The sequence below is a fragment of the Oryctolagus cuniculus genome, chromosome 2 (genome assembly GCF_051225735.1).
Source record: "Oryctolagus cuniculus isolate XC-2025 breed Fujian yellow rabbit chromosome 2, ASM5122573v1, whole genome shotgun sequence".
NCBI classification, from domain to species: Eukaryota; Metazoa; Chordata; class Mammalia; order Lagomorpha; family Leporidae; genus Oryctolagus; species Oryctolagus cuniculus.
Genome location: NC_142868.1, coordinates 11,328,702 through 11,343,897, shown reverse-complemented (window position 1 = coordinate 11,343,897; position 15,196 = coordinate 11,328,702). Strand labels below are relative to the sequence as shown.

Sequence of the window (15,196 nt, the reverse complement as noted above, 5' to 3'; positions counted from 1 at the left end):
TTGTTTGTTGTTTTGCTTATGAAACTCAGGTGAGCAGCTTAAGCTTTTCTGCTGTGAACTTTTCAGTTTACTGTGTGGCTGCCTTCCTTTTGAAATCCCTGCTGGCTTGCAAGTATTTAAACACTGTGAGTTGTTATTAGCTCTATGTTGGCAAGTAATCAAAGCCGGCCAGGAAGATCCTGGGGAAAGCGGAGGTGTCTGTGCGATGATCTGATAGTGGAGAAGCAGGTGTGCCAGCCAGATCATAAAATCAGATACAAAGAAGAGGGAGAGGAATGTCAACCAGCAGAGAATGCAGACAGAGGAACTGGTGGCGACCTTGTCTGGTGTGGGGCTCCTGCTTACCTTGACCTGGATGCTCTGGGTAGATGAACTTGGTATTGAAAAATTCTTCCGCATATCTTTATTGGGTTCAATTTCATTTTGTGGCTTTAAATACTACAATGAAATGGAATGGGTTTTAAGATTTGTCTTGATTACTGTTAATTTTTCACCTGTTCTCTTCAATTACTCCCTGGAATGTGGGGTACATGTGGTCCTGTGCTGTGAGCCTCCCTGGGCGGCTGTGGCACGTTGAATCTTGGCGTTTGGTCATCACAGGAGACGGAGTGTCCAGCTCTCGCTGCAGATGTGCCCCGAACAAGCCAGGTTTCTCTCCTTCCTTCCTTCCACACTTGTCATCCCCGCATTTTTCAGAATTTCAGAAAGCTCATGGCAAGAGAAAGGGCAGCTACGCCTGACTTCCACGTAGTCCTGGGTTTCGGAATTCGGTTAAGTCAGCCTTGCCAACAAGGTGCATGGTGAAGTGCATCCCAGACAGCGTTCATCTGGGTTAGGATGTGAGTGTCAGTGTCACTTTGTAGGACACAAAATTCTAGAAAAGAAAAGAAACAGAAAGTAAAAGGAGTGAGAGCAGTGCCTGGAAATCATGATTTTTTTAAAAAAAATATTTATTTATTTGAAAGTCAGAGTTACACAGAGAGAGAAGGAGAGGCAGAGAGAGAGAGAGAGAGGCAGAGAGGTCTTCCATCTGTTGGTTCACTCCCCAGATGGCCGCAACAGCTAGAGCCGTGCCCATCCGAAGCCAGGAGCCGGGAGCTTCTTCCAGGTCTCCCACATAGGTGCAGGGGCCCAAGGACTTGGGCCATCTTCTACTGCTTTCCCTGGCCATATCAGAGAGCTGGATTGGAAGTGGAGCAGCCAGGACTTGAAATGGCGCCAATATGGGATACTGGCATTATAGGCGGCGGCTTTACCCGCTATGCCACAGTGCCAGCCACATGAGATTTTCTTAAAGAGAATGAGTTCCAGTTATTTAAAATTTAAATTAAAATTTTGTCTTAGAAAATAAGAGGTCAGTTACAGACTGAAAGCATTTATTTGGTTTTCATTGATTAATGTCAATAACAGTAGAAATTAGAGGGAAAAAACTGCTGCAACTTTTAAAGTTCTAGCTTTGCTCTTTAAAAGCTTTTTTCTTTACAAGTGTGTGTGTGAGAAAGTCAGATTTTCCATAAGTATAGATATGCTAATATACTATAAAGCTAAAAATTTCTTTCTTTTTTTTTGTTTTTTAACAGGCAGAGTGGACAGTGAGAGAGAGAGACAGAGAGAAAGGTCTTCCTTTGCCGTTGGTTCACCCTCCAATGGCCGCCGCGGCCGCTGTGGCCGGTGCACCTCGCTGATCCGAAGGCAGGAGCCAGGTGCTTCTCCTGGTCTCCCATGGGGTGCAGGGTCCAAGCACTTGGGCCATCCTCCACTGCACTCCCTGGCCACAGCAGAGAGCTGGCCTGGAAGAGAGGCAACCGGGGCAGAATCCGGCGCCCCAACCGGGACTAGAACCCGGGGTGCCGGCGCCGCAAGGTGGAGGATTAGCCTAGTGAGCCGCGGCACCGGCCTAAAGCTAAAAATTTCAACAGATTTTGTGGTACTGCATAAAAGCTCATATTTTATGTCAAATGCCAGAGAACTGAGAGTCGTAGAATTTTATTTCCTTTCTGGATTATGTGAATTTTTGCCAAGATTCTTACATCCAAACAGTTGGCTGCTGACTGTTAAAAACAAAAACATTAATGGGCTTTTTTTTTTTTGCTTAAAAATATATTGGGCAATAGATAGTATCTGAATCGGTAACAAAAATGATAAATTCTTTATTCTCTCTTTGTGTAAATAAAAGGTTTAGCGATTACAATTGGAGACCATTAACAGGGCGTCTAAATAGTATTTAAAGTGTTTATCAGATGCTGATTTTTCAAGATCCGGTGAACTTCACATAAGAATCTGGCTTTCCCGGTGCTTGTGGCTAAGGGATGATGGGCAGCACTGCTCTGCCACTGGCCCCCCCGCTCTGTGGCGCCCTAGAGGCCCACACCGGCGCTGCCCCCAGCACCCTGCACTCGCTCTCCCTGTGCTTTCAGCCTGCGCCTGTAGGCACTGGCTTTGCATCCTTAACCCAAACACAAAATGTATATACAGTGCATGAGTCTGAAAACCAGCTTTCAGTGTCATTGAATTCCATTCTAGAATTCTGGATGGTACATTAAAAATATCATGAATATTTTCATGTTCACCGGATCCCCTGTTCAGCAGAAATGTGGGTATTTATTATTTATTTATCTGAATAGCAGAGTTAGAGGGAGAGTGACATTTTCTATCCACTGGTTCACTCCCCAAATGGCCACAACAGTTGGGGCTGGGCCAGACTGAAACTAGGAGCTTCTAGGTCTTCCACATGGGTGCAGGGGCCTAAGGACTTGGGCCATCTTCCACTGCTTTCCCAGGCACGTTAGTAGGGATCTGGATTGGCAGTGGAGCAGTGGGGACTAGAACCAGTGCCCATGTCGGGTGCTGGTGCGGCCAGGGGACAGCTTAACCTGCTACGCCACAGCACAGGCCCTGTAAGTCTTCTTTAGCATGCAGTGTTGGTGCTCAGTGTTGCACTGCACTTCGTTTTATTGACTGCTCATCTTGTGAGTGAAGGCATTTGTCCAATAAAGGAACTAAGACCGTTTCTTAGGCTCTTCAGACATGTGGCTAATCTTCTAAACAGGCCACAGGAAATTGAAATCTAATCCTTCAACCACCTTCACCAGCACCCACTGTGGACACCACTGAGTTAGGCAAAGTTGACAAAGAAACAGTTTCTATCTCAGGGAAATGCAGCATACAGGCAGGAGAGAAGCAGGAAGTGAGCAATGCGCCTCAGAACCTGAGGATAGCCCTTGGGGAGCGAGCCAGCAGTCCAACCCAGACTGCAATATGTGATGTGAGTGTATTAACCGCCAGACCCAGTATCCTCCCAAAGATTCACTTATCTGTTAGATTAGATCTAAATTTGTCAAATTAAGGCTAAAGATCTTTTCATTTCTGAGATGTTAGCTGAAGCTCACAGAAGACGGGTCTTTTTCAAGCTTGCACAGTGAGCTGTGGTAGTCAGGCGACCAGAACCCAAACCTCATGCTCCTTCTCCAGTACCTCCTCCTCTGCAGCCTGTTAGCCCTGCAGGTGTGGCTCAGCGTTGGGTTACATCCACCAGATGGATCAGCTGGGGAAAGCTAACAGACCTATTAATATTGTTGCAGGAAAATATGTCCTAAGGGGGACCAACAGAGTCAGGGCTCCTTGGCATGTACTGCTACTGCAAGGGGGTGAATGGCTGTCCACCTTTACCCAGGACTGCGGACTGGCCTGGGGACACGGGATCTCCAGGACAGAAAATGGGAGACTTGGTCGCTCTCCCTGCAAATGTGTGCATGCATAAAGTCCCACGATAACGACTGAAGAGGCAATGCGTTCGTTTTTTGCATTTGATTCCTGTCCACCCCCCCAAAGTTTGCCCATGACTTGCAAAACTTGGTTCTCAAAGCATGTGGATTTGGTTATATTATTTGCCTCTAAAGGTAAAATATTGTGATGTTTGTATAGTTCCATGCTGCCCTCTAGTGTCCAAATTCCACAGGACCCTGGCAGTGTGCACTTTTAAATTTAGCTGTCAATAGTCCAAAGTTTTGTCACAAAAACAAAGCAACTAGTCAAATTAAGTCAAAGGATTATTAGTAACTAGCCAACATTAGGAGTTCTTAAAATTGTGAAATATGGCTATTTTAGATGGCTTGAGAATTTGCTTTTTGATTTTTCCATCTGGTAGTCTTTCCTGCAAGATGCCTTCCATAGAGTGGTTTGGAAACTTGTGGTTGAAGGACACTTTGCATGGAGGACAGTATCCTTTTCCCAAGTGCATAGGCGTGCATTCCCATGAGGTGAACACACCGTGAACAGAACACCCGCCCCTTAGCCACCCCTCCTCTGCGTGTAACCGCTGACTTGGATTTAACATCGTCAGGTTGCTCAATTTTTTGTTTCGTGCTTTGTGTCAGTGAAACAATACAGTAGGTGCGCTATTGTGTTCAACCTGAGCCACACGGAGACTAGGAGACAGTTACCCAGAGACCAGCAAGGCCTCAGTCACTGCCTCTTGTGGCCGTGTTCCCTGGAGTGTTCTCTGGGGCTGAGCAGAGGTGTGCGGGGAGTGTGTGTGTGTGTGCGCGTCTCTGTGTGTACGTGTGTGCGTCTCTGTGTGCGCGTGCACCTGTGTGTGGGCGTGTGTGTGTGCACGCGTGTGCGTGTGCATGCACCCACACGCTTGCACCTGGACCAGCAGGACCAGGTCACACGCGTGCCTTAATCCCGGGTGACTTCTGTCTCCAGAGTTGCCAGTGCACGTCGCTCCTTTGAGGAGGGTCCGTGTGAACAGGATGCGTCACCTTCAGTGGAAATTCGTCTTCTCAGAGGACTGGCTCCTGTCTGCAGCCCTGTTTGTAGGGTGGATGGGGGGTGGGGTGGGGCGGGGGACGAGGGCTGAGTGCGTCCTGCTCCCTGAAAGCCCCACATCACGTGGTAACGGCCCTCGTCCCTTCCTCTTACGCAGCCTTGGTATCATCTATGGCTTTGTGGCAAACCACCAGGTGAGGACGCGGGTGAAAAGGACGCGGAGACTGGCAGACAGCACCTTCAGAGACCTGCGGACCTTCTTGGACCAGACTCCGAAGGTGAGGAGCGCGATCTGCGTGTCCCACAAGAACTTTGTGCTTTTGGCTGTCCAGAGTTCCTGTGCAAGGCGGAACCTTCTAGAAGCCCAGTGAATCAGTGTAGATGGCTGTTACTGGCTAATGTCCCAGGCAAAGAAGTAAAGACTCCGCAAGTCATTTTCAAAAGAATCAAGAGCATTGTTTCGGGCTTGCTGTTTTTATGTTGTTTTATTTTATTCTGGCATAAAAAGTTAGAATATAGATTCTAAAATTGCTTAACTTTAAAAAAAATCACCAAGAACTTTTACTGGTTATTTCTTTTTTTAAGATTTATTTATTTATTTGAAAGAGTTACAGAGAGGCGGGGGGGTGGGGGAGGCAGAGAGGTCTTCCATCTGTTGGTTCACTCCCCAGATAGCCACAACAGCTAGAGCCGTGCCCATCTGAAGCCAGGAGCCAGGAGCTTTCTCTGGGTCTCCCACGTGGGTGCAGGAGCCCAAGGACTTGGGCCATCTTCTACTGCTTTCCCTGGCCATATCAGAGAGCTGGATTGGAAGTGGAGCAGCTGGGACTTGAACCGGTGCCCATATGGGATGCTGGCACTGCAGGTGGCAGCTTTACCCGCTACACCACAGTGCCGGCCCCTGGTTATTTCTTTTTAAAATGTTTGATTCAGGATCCTTTTGTCTGTGTTAAATCTCATCGTTCTCCTGTGGCTTTCAACCTTGGAAGGAGAGATTGCATGTAATTTTTTGGCTTGTTTTCCCAGCAAATCAAGTACATATTGGCCCAGTACAACACCACCAAGGACCTGGCATTCTCCGATTTGAACAGTGAGTGAAATTGCAAGTTGCATTGGACTTTTGTTTGCTTCTTTGTTTGCTTTGGCCACAGAAGAGGGAATGGAGGGGGAAAACAAAGAAACAGCTTACAATTCCGTGAGTAGAAGCTCACATCTGTTGAAAGTGGCTGTCTTGGGGTGAGCAGGGCCTTTTGGTATTATCCTGACTTTGTTTCTTGGGAGGCACTTGCTTTCCTGTGGGCACAGCACCTTCACGCCCTGCGTGAGAGGAAGCACAGCCCTGCCCACCACAAAGAGCTATCTGGTCTGAAAGTGGACAGTGCCTGGCCAGCAGCACAGCAGTCACACACAGCTGCAGACGACCGTGCGCCCCTCTATAAATACGAACCCCATCCATCTGTGTGGCGACTTGTTCACGGGGCCCAGTCTCTGGGGGGACTTTGAAGAGTCAGACAAAAATCTACATGCCGGAATCTACACCTGGCTGACGGCTGGACTGAAAAGCCCAGCTCGGAGGCCGTGGGAGGAGAGCAGGTGGAGAGGGCTGTGTGGATCCCTGGAGCCTGTCTTCACTCTGCCTTCTGCTCCTTTGAATCTAGATATTAACTCAAAACTGGGAGGTGAGATCTGTGGACAACTGAAGCCGGTGGTGATTCCAGTCCTCGATGAGATCAAGGCCATGGCCACAGGTAAGCCCGTGGCAAAAATGATGGAGAATATCCCACCCAGGAGTCCCCAGGCCTCAGGGGACTGTCCTCCTTCCTTGTTTCCCAGAGGGCTGGCCAGAGGGACCGCTGGGGTCTCAACCACACACAGACCAGGCAGACACCTGGCGTTCTTTGTTTTCTGTTACGTTTGTGCCGGAGCTGCGGTGGTGATGGTGCGAAACTCATCTCAAACAGGGTGGCGGTTTTCGCTAGGGGCCACCACTTCTTTTTGCAAGTAAAATTTTATGGGTGAAATTTATATTTATTAAATAAAAGCTTTCTATTAAAAAAAAGTTTTATGGGGACATGGCCGTGTGCCTTTGTCCCACTGTCGTCTCTGGCTTCGCACTGTGATGGCAGTGTTGAGTGGATATAATGGATGCCACAACACAAGCCCTGACTGTCTGCTCTCAAGGCTTCTGCAGGAAAAAGCTGTGGACCCCTGGTACAGAAGATGAGACCCCCATAGAATTCTAGGTTCTTTAAGTTTCCTTCTTTCCTTTCCTTTTCCTTTTCCTTCCTGATTTACTTATTAATTTGAAAGTGAGAGAGAGAGAAAGAAACTTTTATCTGTTGATTCACTCCCCAAATGGTCATAATGGCCAGGGCTGGGCTAGGGTGAAGCCAGGAGCCAAGAGCTTCATCTGGGTCTCCCATGTGAGTGGTGGGGGCCCAAGCACGTGGGCCCTCTTCTACTGCTTTCCCAGGCCATAGCAGGGAGCTGGATTGGAAGTGGAGCAGCCGAGACTCAAATGGGTGCCCATGTGGGATGCTGGCATCACAGCAGTGGCTTGATCTGCTATGCCACCATGCTGCCCTCATTGGAGTTTCTTGATTATTATCTTTTCATTTTCCCCTTGGAAGGACAGCTTTTAGCAGCAAGGAGTCTCTGTATGTATCTTAAACTACACAGCCATGGTATAAGGAATAGAAACATGTATTTTCAAAAAGTGCACCCTCCCTCCCTCCCTCCCTTCTTCCCTCCCTCCCTCCCTCCCTCCCATCCATCCCCACCCATCCTTCCTTCCCCCTTGCTTCCTCCCTCTCTCCTCACCTGATCCCTGCCTGTCATTCCAGCCTCACTTCCTGTTTGAGACTAACCCTGGGTCTCTTCCCCTTCTTTTTAGAAAGACACCAAGTCCTATTGGATCAGGGCCCCGCCCTCATGACCTCAGTTAATCTGTTTCCTCCCTAAAGGCCTTGTCTCCAAATGCGCTCACACTGGGAGCTGGGGCTTCAGCACAGGGATTGGTGGTGGAAGCCCTGAATTCAGCCCCGACAGTGGGGTATCTGGAGGAGTGGTGGAGCTGGCATACAGAACCCAGTCTGCCAAAAGCCTGTGTATGCCAGGCAGTGTTTGCATGCATGATGCTGCTGTGCCAACCATGGCAAGGCCACACTGGGTCCCTTGGCAGAGTTGGGACTCTGGGACTCTGGGGTTTGTGCAGCCGTAGGTGACGCCAGCATCCCTGCACCCTGGGTCCTGAGCCTCAGTGCATGTGAAAGATCTAAGATTTGTTTCCAGCTCAAATATTCTGCAGGGATCAAGGCTGTGCTAAAGTACACAATCAGGGGCTGGTGTAGTGGTGCAGCCACTGCCCGCAAAGCCTGCATCCCATATCGGAGCAAGAGTTCAAGTCCCAGCTGCTCTACTTCTGACTTAGCTCCCTGCTGATATGCCTGGGAAGGCAGCAGAAGACGGCTCGAGTGCTTGGGTCCTTGCTACCCATGTGGGAGATCCACGCGGAGTTCTGGGCTCCGGGCTTCAGTCTGGCCCAGCTCTGACTATGGCAGCCATTTGAGGAGTGAACCAACGGGTGGAAGATTCTCTCTCTCTCTCTTTCTCTCTCTCTCTGTAACTCTGCCTTTCAAATAAATAAAGAATAAGTCCTTTTTTAAAAAAAAAAAAAAGCTTACAAACAATGCACTGTGCTTGGCATTTACCTTTCCTTTCTGCCCAATGTTCTGACAATTTTTAATATTTGAATTATAGCACTTTCTATGTAAAAGACAGATTAGATTCTATTCTTCTCTGAGGGCTTCTTGTATTATTATTAAAGTTCTTTTCCTTCCTTCCTCTTTCCTTTCTTTCTGCCAATTTTTGTTCTTTCTTTTAAGGCAGCCTAAATAAGTTAAAGGTCAGCCTCTGGGTGTTGACAGAGCTTCATGAAGTATGTTTAATAATGTGACCCAGAAAAGTCTTGCTAAAAGTGCTCTCAGTTAGTGGACGCTGAGGAGGGCAAACACGCGCCAGTTCCTTTGTGCCCCTGGTGTTGGGGCTGCAGGTGGTGCAGAAGGAAATGGGCTCTGGGCTGATGAAATGTTAATGAACTAAAACCGAGAATCTGAAATGTCTTTTCCTCTCAGTTCAGATTCCTGATACATGTGGTTTTGATAGGCCTGGAGGGACTGCTGGTGAATGTTTTATAGGTTTCTGGAAAGTACCTATTTATTACCTCGACATCCTTCCTGGGACGTGACCAAGTATTACTTGTGACTCACAGCGTCTATGCGTGGTGCCTAAATGCCACTTTCTTGGACCATTGGTTTATTTAATCTTGGCTGTTGTCGATTTCCTGCCCTAAAATTACTCATCTTGAGTCAGAGTGGAAAAGTCCGCGAGAGGTAAACCTCAGGACGCTGAAACGGGAGGTGTGCGGTGAGGTGTATGGTGAGGTGTAGTTCAGCAGGTGCACTTGCGTTCCGTTCTGGGTGACGGGTTGCTGAGCTTTTGTCTTTTGTGTTGCTGTGGTGGATGTTTATGGAGCCTCTACTGTGAGCTGGACACCAGGCTTCACACTCTGCTGTGGACGCTTGGAGGCCAGTAGGAGACAGGAGAAGCTGATGCCCGATCACTATTTGGTAGTCTTAATGTTAACATAATGATTGGACCGAAGTTCAAGAGCAAAGACTGCTTGAAGCAAATCCGGAGGTGTTCTGTTCAGATGAGGGTCAGACAGCCCAATTCTGGAGGCCTCCCTCGGTCTCTGGGTTGTGCCACCTGGTGAGACCTGGTTAGCACGGTGACATCATCTCCAGAGAGTTCAGCCCCCAAACCTGTTAGGCCGGGGCCTAGAATCATGGACTCTTGGAGTAATGAGGAAGTGACTCCCCCAGCTCCCAAATGTACAGCCACGGGCACTGAGTTCCTGAGAGGTGAAGGTGTTTGCCAGAGGTGCCACGGCCAGGTAGCAGCAGAGCTGGGATGAGCCCTCAGCCTCCTTTTGACGAGAGTCCGTGAGCAGCACCAGCTAGTATGTGGATGCACACACACACACGTGAAGGCGCTGCAGAAAGCCTGTGGGACATGCAGTGAAAAGATATAAATAAGCTGCAAAAATATTTTGAAATTCACACATAACAAAGATTCCTCGAAAAGCTCACAGAAAGGGCATATTGTCAAAAAAAAAAAAAAAAAAAAAAAAAAAGCAGGCCGGCGCCGCAGCTCACTAGGCTAATCCTCCGCCTAGTGGCGCCGGCACACCGGGTTCTAGTCCTGGTTGGGGTGCCAGATTCTGTCCCGGTTGGCCCTCTTCCAGGCCAGCTCTCTGCTGTGGCCAGGGAGTGCAGTGGAGGATGGCCCAGGTGCTTGGGCCCTGCACCCCATGGGAGACCAGGAAAAGCACCTGGCTCCTGGCTCCTGCCATCGGATCAGCGCCGTGCGCCGGCCGCAGCGCGCCGGCCGCGGCGGCCATTGGAGGGTGAACCAACGGCAAAGGAAGACCTTTCTCTCTGTCTCTCTCACTGTCCACTCTGCCTGTCAAAAAAAAAAAAAAAACCAAAACTGTTTCTGGATTTCAAAGTCTTTTTGCACCAAAATAAATTTATCTTTCACTGCTATCTTCCCACAAACTTTTTGAAGTTCATTTGTGTTTGTGCATGCATGTGTGTGTATGCATGTATGTGTCTGGTTTTATTTATTTATTTTTAAAGATTAATTTATTTGTTTGAAAGAGTTACAGAGAGATGAGAGAGAGAGATCTTTGATCCGCTGGTTCACTCCCCACACGGCTGCCAGAAACCAGCAGCCAGGAGCTTCTTCTGGCTCTCCTGTGTGGGTGGCAGGGCCCCAAGCACTTGGGCCATCTCCCTCTGCCTTTCCCAGGTGCATCAGCAAGGAGCTGCATTGGAAGTGGAGCAGCCGAGACATAAACCAGTGCCCATATGGGGTGCCGGCATCGCAGGCAGTGGCTTTTCCTGCTACGCCACAGCACCGGCCCCTGTGTGTCTCGTTTTAATACTCAGATTTTATGTGGTTTCCAGGGAAGGGTAGAGCACCCAATTTTTTAAGGGGACTCCCACTTTTCCTTGTAACAGCCCATGAGTGCCACACGTTTGTGGCCACAGAGCAGAGATCTACCAGATCTTAGAAGAATAGCGCCCTCTGGTTTAAATATCACAACTTTTCCCACAGAGACTTTTGTTTTTAAATTTAAGACTTATTTGGAAGGCAGAGTGGCAGGAAAGGAGAGAGAGAGAGAGAGAGACAGAGACAGAGACAGAGACTGAAAGAGATAGAGAGTGGCTCTTGTATCTGCTGGATCACTCCCCATCCAGCCCCAACAGCCAGGGCTGAGCCAGGCCAAAGTTAGGAGCCTGGGACTTCATCTGGGTCCCCCATGCAGGTGGCAGGGACCCGAGTATTTGAGCCATCATCTGCTGCCTTCCCAGGCACATTAACAAGGAGCTGGATCAGAAAAGAAGAGCCAGGACTCAAACCAGCACCGTGATACGGGGTTCTGGTATTGCAAGGGGCAGCTTAACCTGCTGTGCCACAAGGCTGGCCTTCCGTTTCAGCATTTTAAGATGAGAAAATCAGCTCAGAGTGGTTCAGGAATCTACTTCTGGTCACACTGCAAGTAGCCAAGCTGCGGGATCTGCAGAAGACCAGCCTGGATGTAAATCCATGCTCTTAGCCGCTGCTCTGGGTTTCCTTCCAGCCACGACATGAACGGGTGGGCTCTGTGGCTACGTGGGCTGTAACTGCTTGGGATGGGGACTTGTTTGGACTGAGCTCTCCGAGTTTGGGCAGTGACACCTTTGCTGGCTGCAGGCAGCCACTTAATGCTGCGCCAAAATCCCCAACATGTTCCTGGGCTGGCGCATGCCCCCTGCTTCTTGTTTGAGAGGAATCCGTATGGGGGAGCTGGGCTGGGTGGGGGAGCTGGTGTGGGAGGCCAGCAGTGCCCCCACACTCCCATTCACAGCGGACTCCTCTGGCTACCATCCCATGTCATTTCCAAGTTCATCTCAAGTGCCTTTGGAGCCCTCTTGTAGGCGGCACGTGTGCTGGGCGTGCGTGCGCTGCTCTGAGGCAGGCTGCATCCCCACAGCCATCAGAGAGACCAAGGAGGCCCTGGAGAGCATGAAGAGCAGCTTGGACAGCCTGCACAGCAGCAGCGAGCAGCTGAACAGGAGTCTGACGGACGTCAGAACCAGCGTGGAGCAGTCCCTCCAGGACCCCCAGTGCCTGGTGCAGCCGGGCGTGGAGACTTGCAGCAGCATCCAGACCTCTCTGAGCCAACTGCAGGGCAACTCTGAGCTGGGTCAGGTGAGCAGGGGCTGGGGGCAGTGTGCTGCGACCCCTGGGCAGGGCCAGGCGTGGGTGCACCTGTCAGGGGCGCAGTGGGCTGAGTTGGACTGGGCTAACTCCCACGCCTCCCTGGGTCATCTGACCACCATGTAGGTTTACTGCAGCAGGAGCAGTGAAGTGAAGGGAGTCCCTGCTATGTAGAAAAGAAGAAAGGAATCAGAGTACATTCATGTAGATTCTTAAAATTTAAAATACAGCTGTGGGCGTTTGCCATAATCGTTAAGGTGCCACTTGGGACACCTGCACCCCATGTTGCAGTGCCTGGGTTTGAGTCTGGGCTTCTGCTCCCAATTCCGTCTTCCTGCTAATGCACACCCTGGGAGGCAACAGGGAATGGCTCAAGTTCTGGGTTCCTGGTGCCTGGCTTGGACCTGGCACAGCCCTGGCTGTTGTGGGCATTTGGGGAGTGAACCAGCAGATGAAAGATCTTTCCTTCTCTATCTGTCACTCTGCCTCCCAAAACAATAAGTCTTTCAAAAAGTAAAAATGTTATACTACTATAGTTTTAATGATCTGTGATTAATTTAAAATTTACTGTATATAGGTGAAATGGTCATTTTTCCATTCAATTATTTTTTATAGCCATAGTCTGTATTCCCACTAAACTAGGGTCATTTTGCTTTTTACTTGTTGAACTTCTTATTCGGTGAAGTACTAAGCCTTTTTACTGTATATTTAGAATATGTTATCTCAAAAACTAAAAAGAAAAGGAGAAGGAAGGAGGATGGGAGGGAGGGGGAGGAAGGGAATTTAATCATTACGTTCTTAGAATTGTATCTACAAATTGAATCGGCTATAAAATAATTAAATTTAAAATAGAAACAGGAATTAATGTAAAAAAGTAATGCTTAAAATAGGTATAGTTTTTTACTTTCATATTTCATCAGTCGATCTCCTATGAAGCACTTCTAGGCGACGTCTCGGTTTGCAATCCACTCTCATCCCTTTTGGAATTATTAAGGTTTTTTTTTCATTCTTTCTGAAGTTTTGTGGTCTTTTAAGTTCATTTACTTATTTATTTAAGAAAGAGAGAGAGAGAGCTGCCATCCAATGGTTCATTCCCCAAATTCCCGCAGCAGCTGAGGCTGGGCTCGGCTGAAGCTGGGAACTCGATCCGGGTTTCCCGGGTGGGTGGCTGGGATTGGTGGGTGACTTGAGTCGTCAGCGCAGCCTCCCGGGGTCTGCGTTAGCAGGAAGCTGGATTCAGGAGCTGAGTATGAAGGTAACTACTAGGCCAAATGCCTGCCCTGAAACAGTTATCTAGTCTTTAAAGTTTTATTTATTTATGTGAAAGGAAGGGTGACAGAGAACGAGAGATATGGATCTTCCAGCCACTGGTTCATTCTTCAAATGCCTGCAACAGCCTGGGCCGGGCTAGGCCAAAGCCAGGGGTCAGGAACTATAATCCAGGTCTCCCACATGCGTGGCAGGGACCCACCTGGGCCGTTATCTGCTGCCTCCCAAGAAGCTGGCCCGGAAGTAGAGAGACTCCGTCTCAGGCACTTGGATGTGGGATGTGGGTGTCCCAAGCGATGGCTTACTCCACTGCACCCTAACAATCTGCCTCTCAGACAGTTATTTAGCGCTGAGCTGCAGGTAAGTTGTTTAGAGGTAATTTTTTTTATTTTAATGTGCCTTCAAAATGCAGACAAGGTACACGCGTAGGACATGGAACACCCGCCTGCAGCCTTGGTCACGTTCTGCGGGAGGAACACTCCGTCCCGTTTGCTTTGCCATATCATTTTCTGTTTGCCCATCTACTCCCATTGCAAGCTGCATAAATGCATACAATGCTAGGCCTTTTGTTCTTTCCTGAAAAGATAAGTGGAGGATAAGTTACCGACTTCACGTCTCTTTGCCCCTACGTGTTTTAGGGCATTTCCACTTTACATAACCATCATGTGGTTATCAAGATCAGGGCACGGAACACTGACCCACACTACCGTGGCCTTTTTCAAGGGTCTCTTCCTCCTCCAGCCCGGGCTCCAGGCCTGGCTCATGTTGTAGTTGGCTCTCTCTCCTTTTCATCAGGAGTAGTTTCTCAGTCTTTTTCCTTTTGTGACACTGATTTTTTTTAGCAGGCCATTTGTTGTGCAGAGTAGCTTCCCCTTAAGGTGTGTCTGATGTCCTCTCGTGATTAGATGGAAGTTTCTCATACAGTGCCGGCCACAGAAATGTCACAGAGTGAGGCCGCGTCCTGGGCACCACCTGGAGAGAGGCCGCGTCTTGCTGATCCCTGCAACGCTCCCTGCAGGTTCAGGTCCACGTTTAGCCCTCAGTGGAAAACCCAGTCCGGTCTGCACAGGAACACAGCCACTGACTGGGTGACTTTTCAAGGTCACGTTCAAAGGTTGCAGCCTACTTTCTCCGACAACATGCAGTTCTTGCAAGTGTGAGGTCACAGATGTTGCATCTGTGCTGATTTCTTTGCCTCATTTCTAGCTGGGTACAGCAAGAGACCTCCAGACAGCCACAGGCTGCTGCTTGTCGGGGCCGTTCTGAGTGCCAAGTGATTTCCCCCAACGATGCTGTTTCGTACAAAATACACTGAGGCCCTGCTCCGTAATAAAGTCACTTTGCAACTTGGCTGCAAAAGGACTTTTTTTTATGAGGAATCATTTTGTGGATAACCTCCTTGCCTTATGTTTTGTTTTATAAAATTCCAGCTCCCATCAGTGGATGCAGAACTTAACAAAGTTAATGATGTTCTGAGTACTGATTTGGATGGCATGGTTGAACAGGTATGTTGTTTGTTTGTTTGGAAAAATGCAGTAGCTTGTTTTATATCATTAGTACGTAAGAAAATAGAAACCAGCAAAAAAAAACAAAACAAAACAAAACAAAACACCAAAGCACTGAAATTCTGCCCAAGGGTTGCCATGAAGGGGGATAGCTATTATCTTCCAGGTAAGTTTGTTCACCATTTCAGTTCAAGACACTTTTGCTAAGCTCCTACTAAGTGCAAAGCCCCATGTGCTACAGAAAACCCCAAACACCCTCTGCTTTCCTGGGCACGGAACTTAGCAGGTACAGTGCCAGACCCCACAGGAGTTCTGATTCCAACTGC

General features: G+C 48.7%; 1 protein-coding gene across 5 annotated transcripts in view; it reads left to right on the top strand.

Annotated features, from left to right (window-relative positions):
• PROM1 (prominin 1) overlaps positions 1 to 15,196 on the top strand; it is a 108,849-nt gene that overhangs the window by 60,406 nt on the left and 33,247 nt on the right. For all 5 annotated transcript variants that reach the window (XM_089326966.1, XM_089326967.1, XM_089326965.1 and 2 more), the window contains 5 exons: positions 4,928 to 5,048; positions 5,797 to 5,860; positions 6,429 to 6,518; positions 11,870 to 12,087; positions 14,796 to 14,870. In XM_089326966.1, coding sequence (XP_089183092.1) covers positions 4,928 to 5,048; positions 5,797 to 5,860; positions 6,429 to 6,518; positions 11,870 to 12,087; positions 14,796 to 14,870 — 568 coding nt within the window. The remainder of the gene's footprint in view (positions 1 to 4,927; positions 5,049 to 5,796; positions 5,861 to 6,428; positions 6,519 to 11,869; positions 12,088 to 14,795; positions 14,871 to 15,196) is intronic.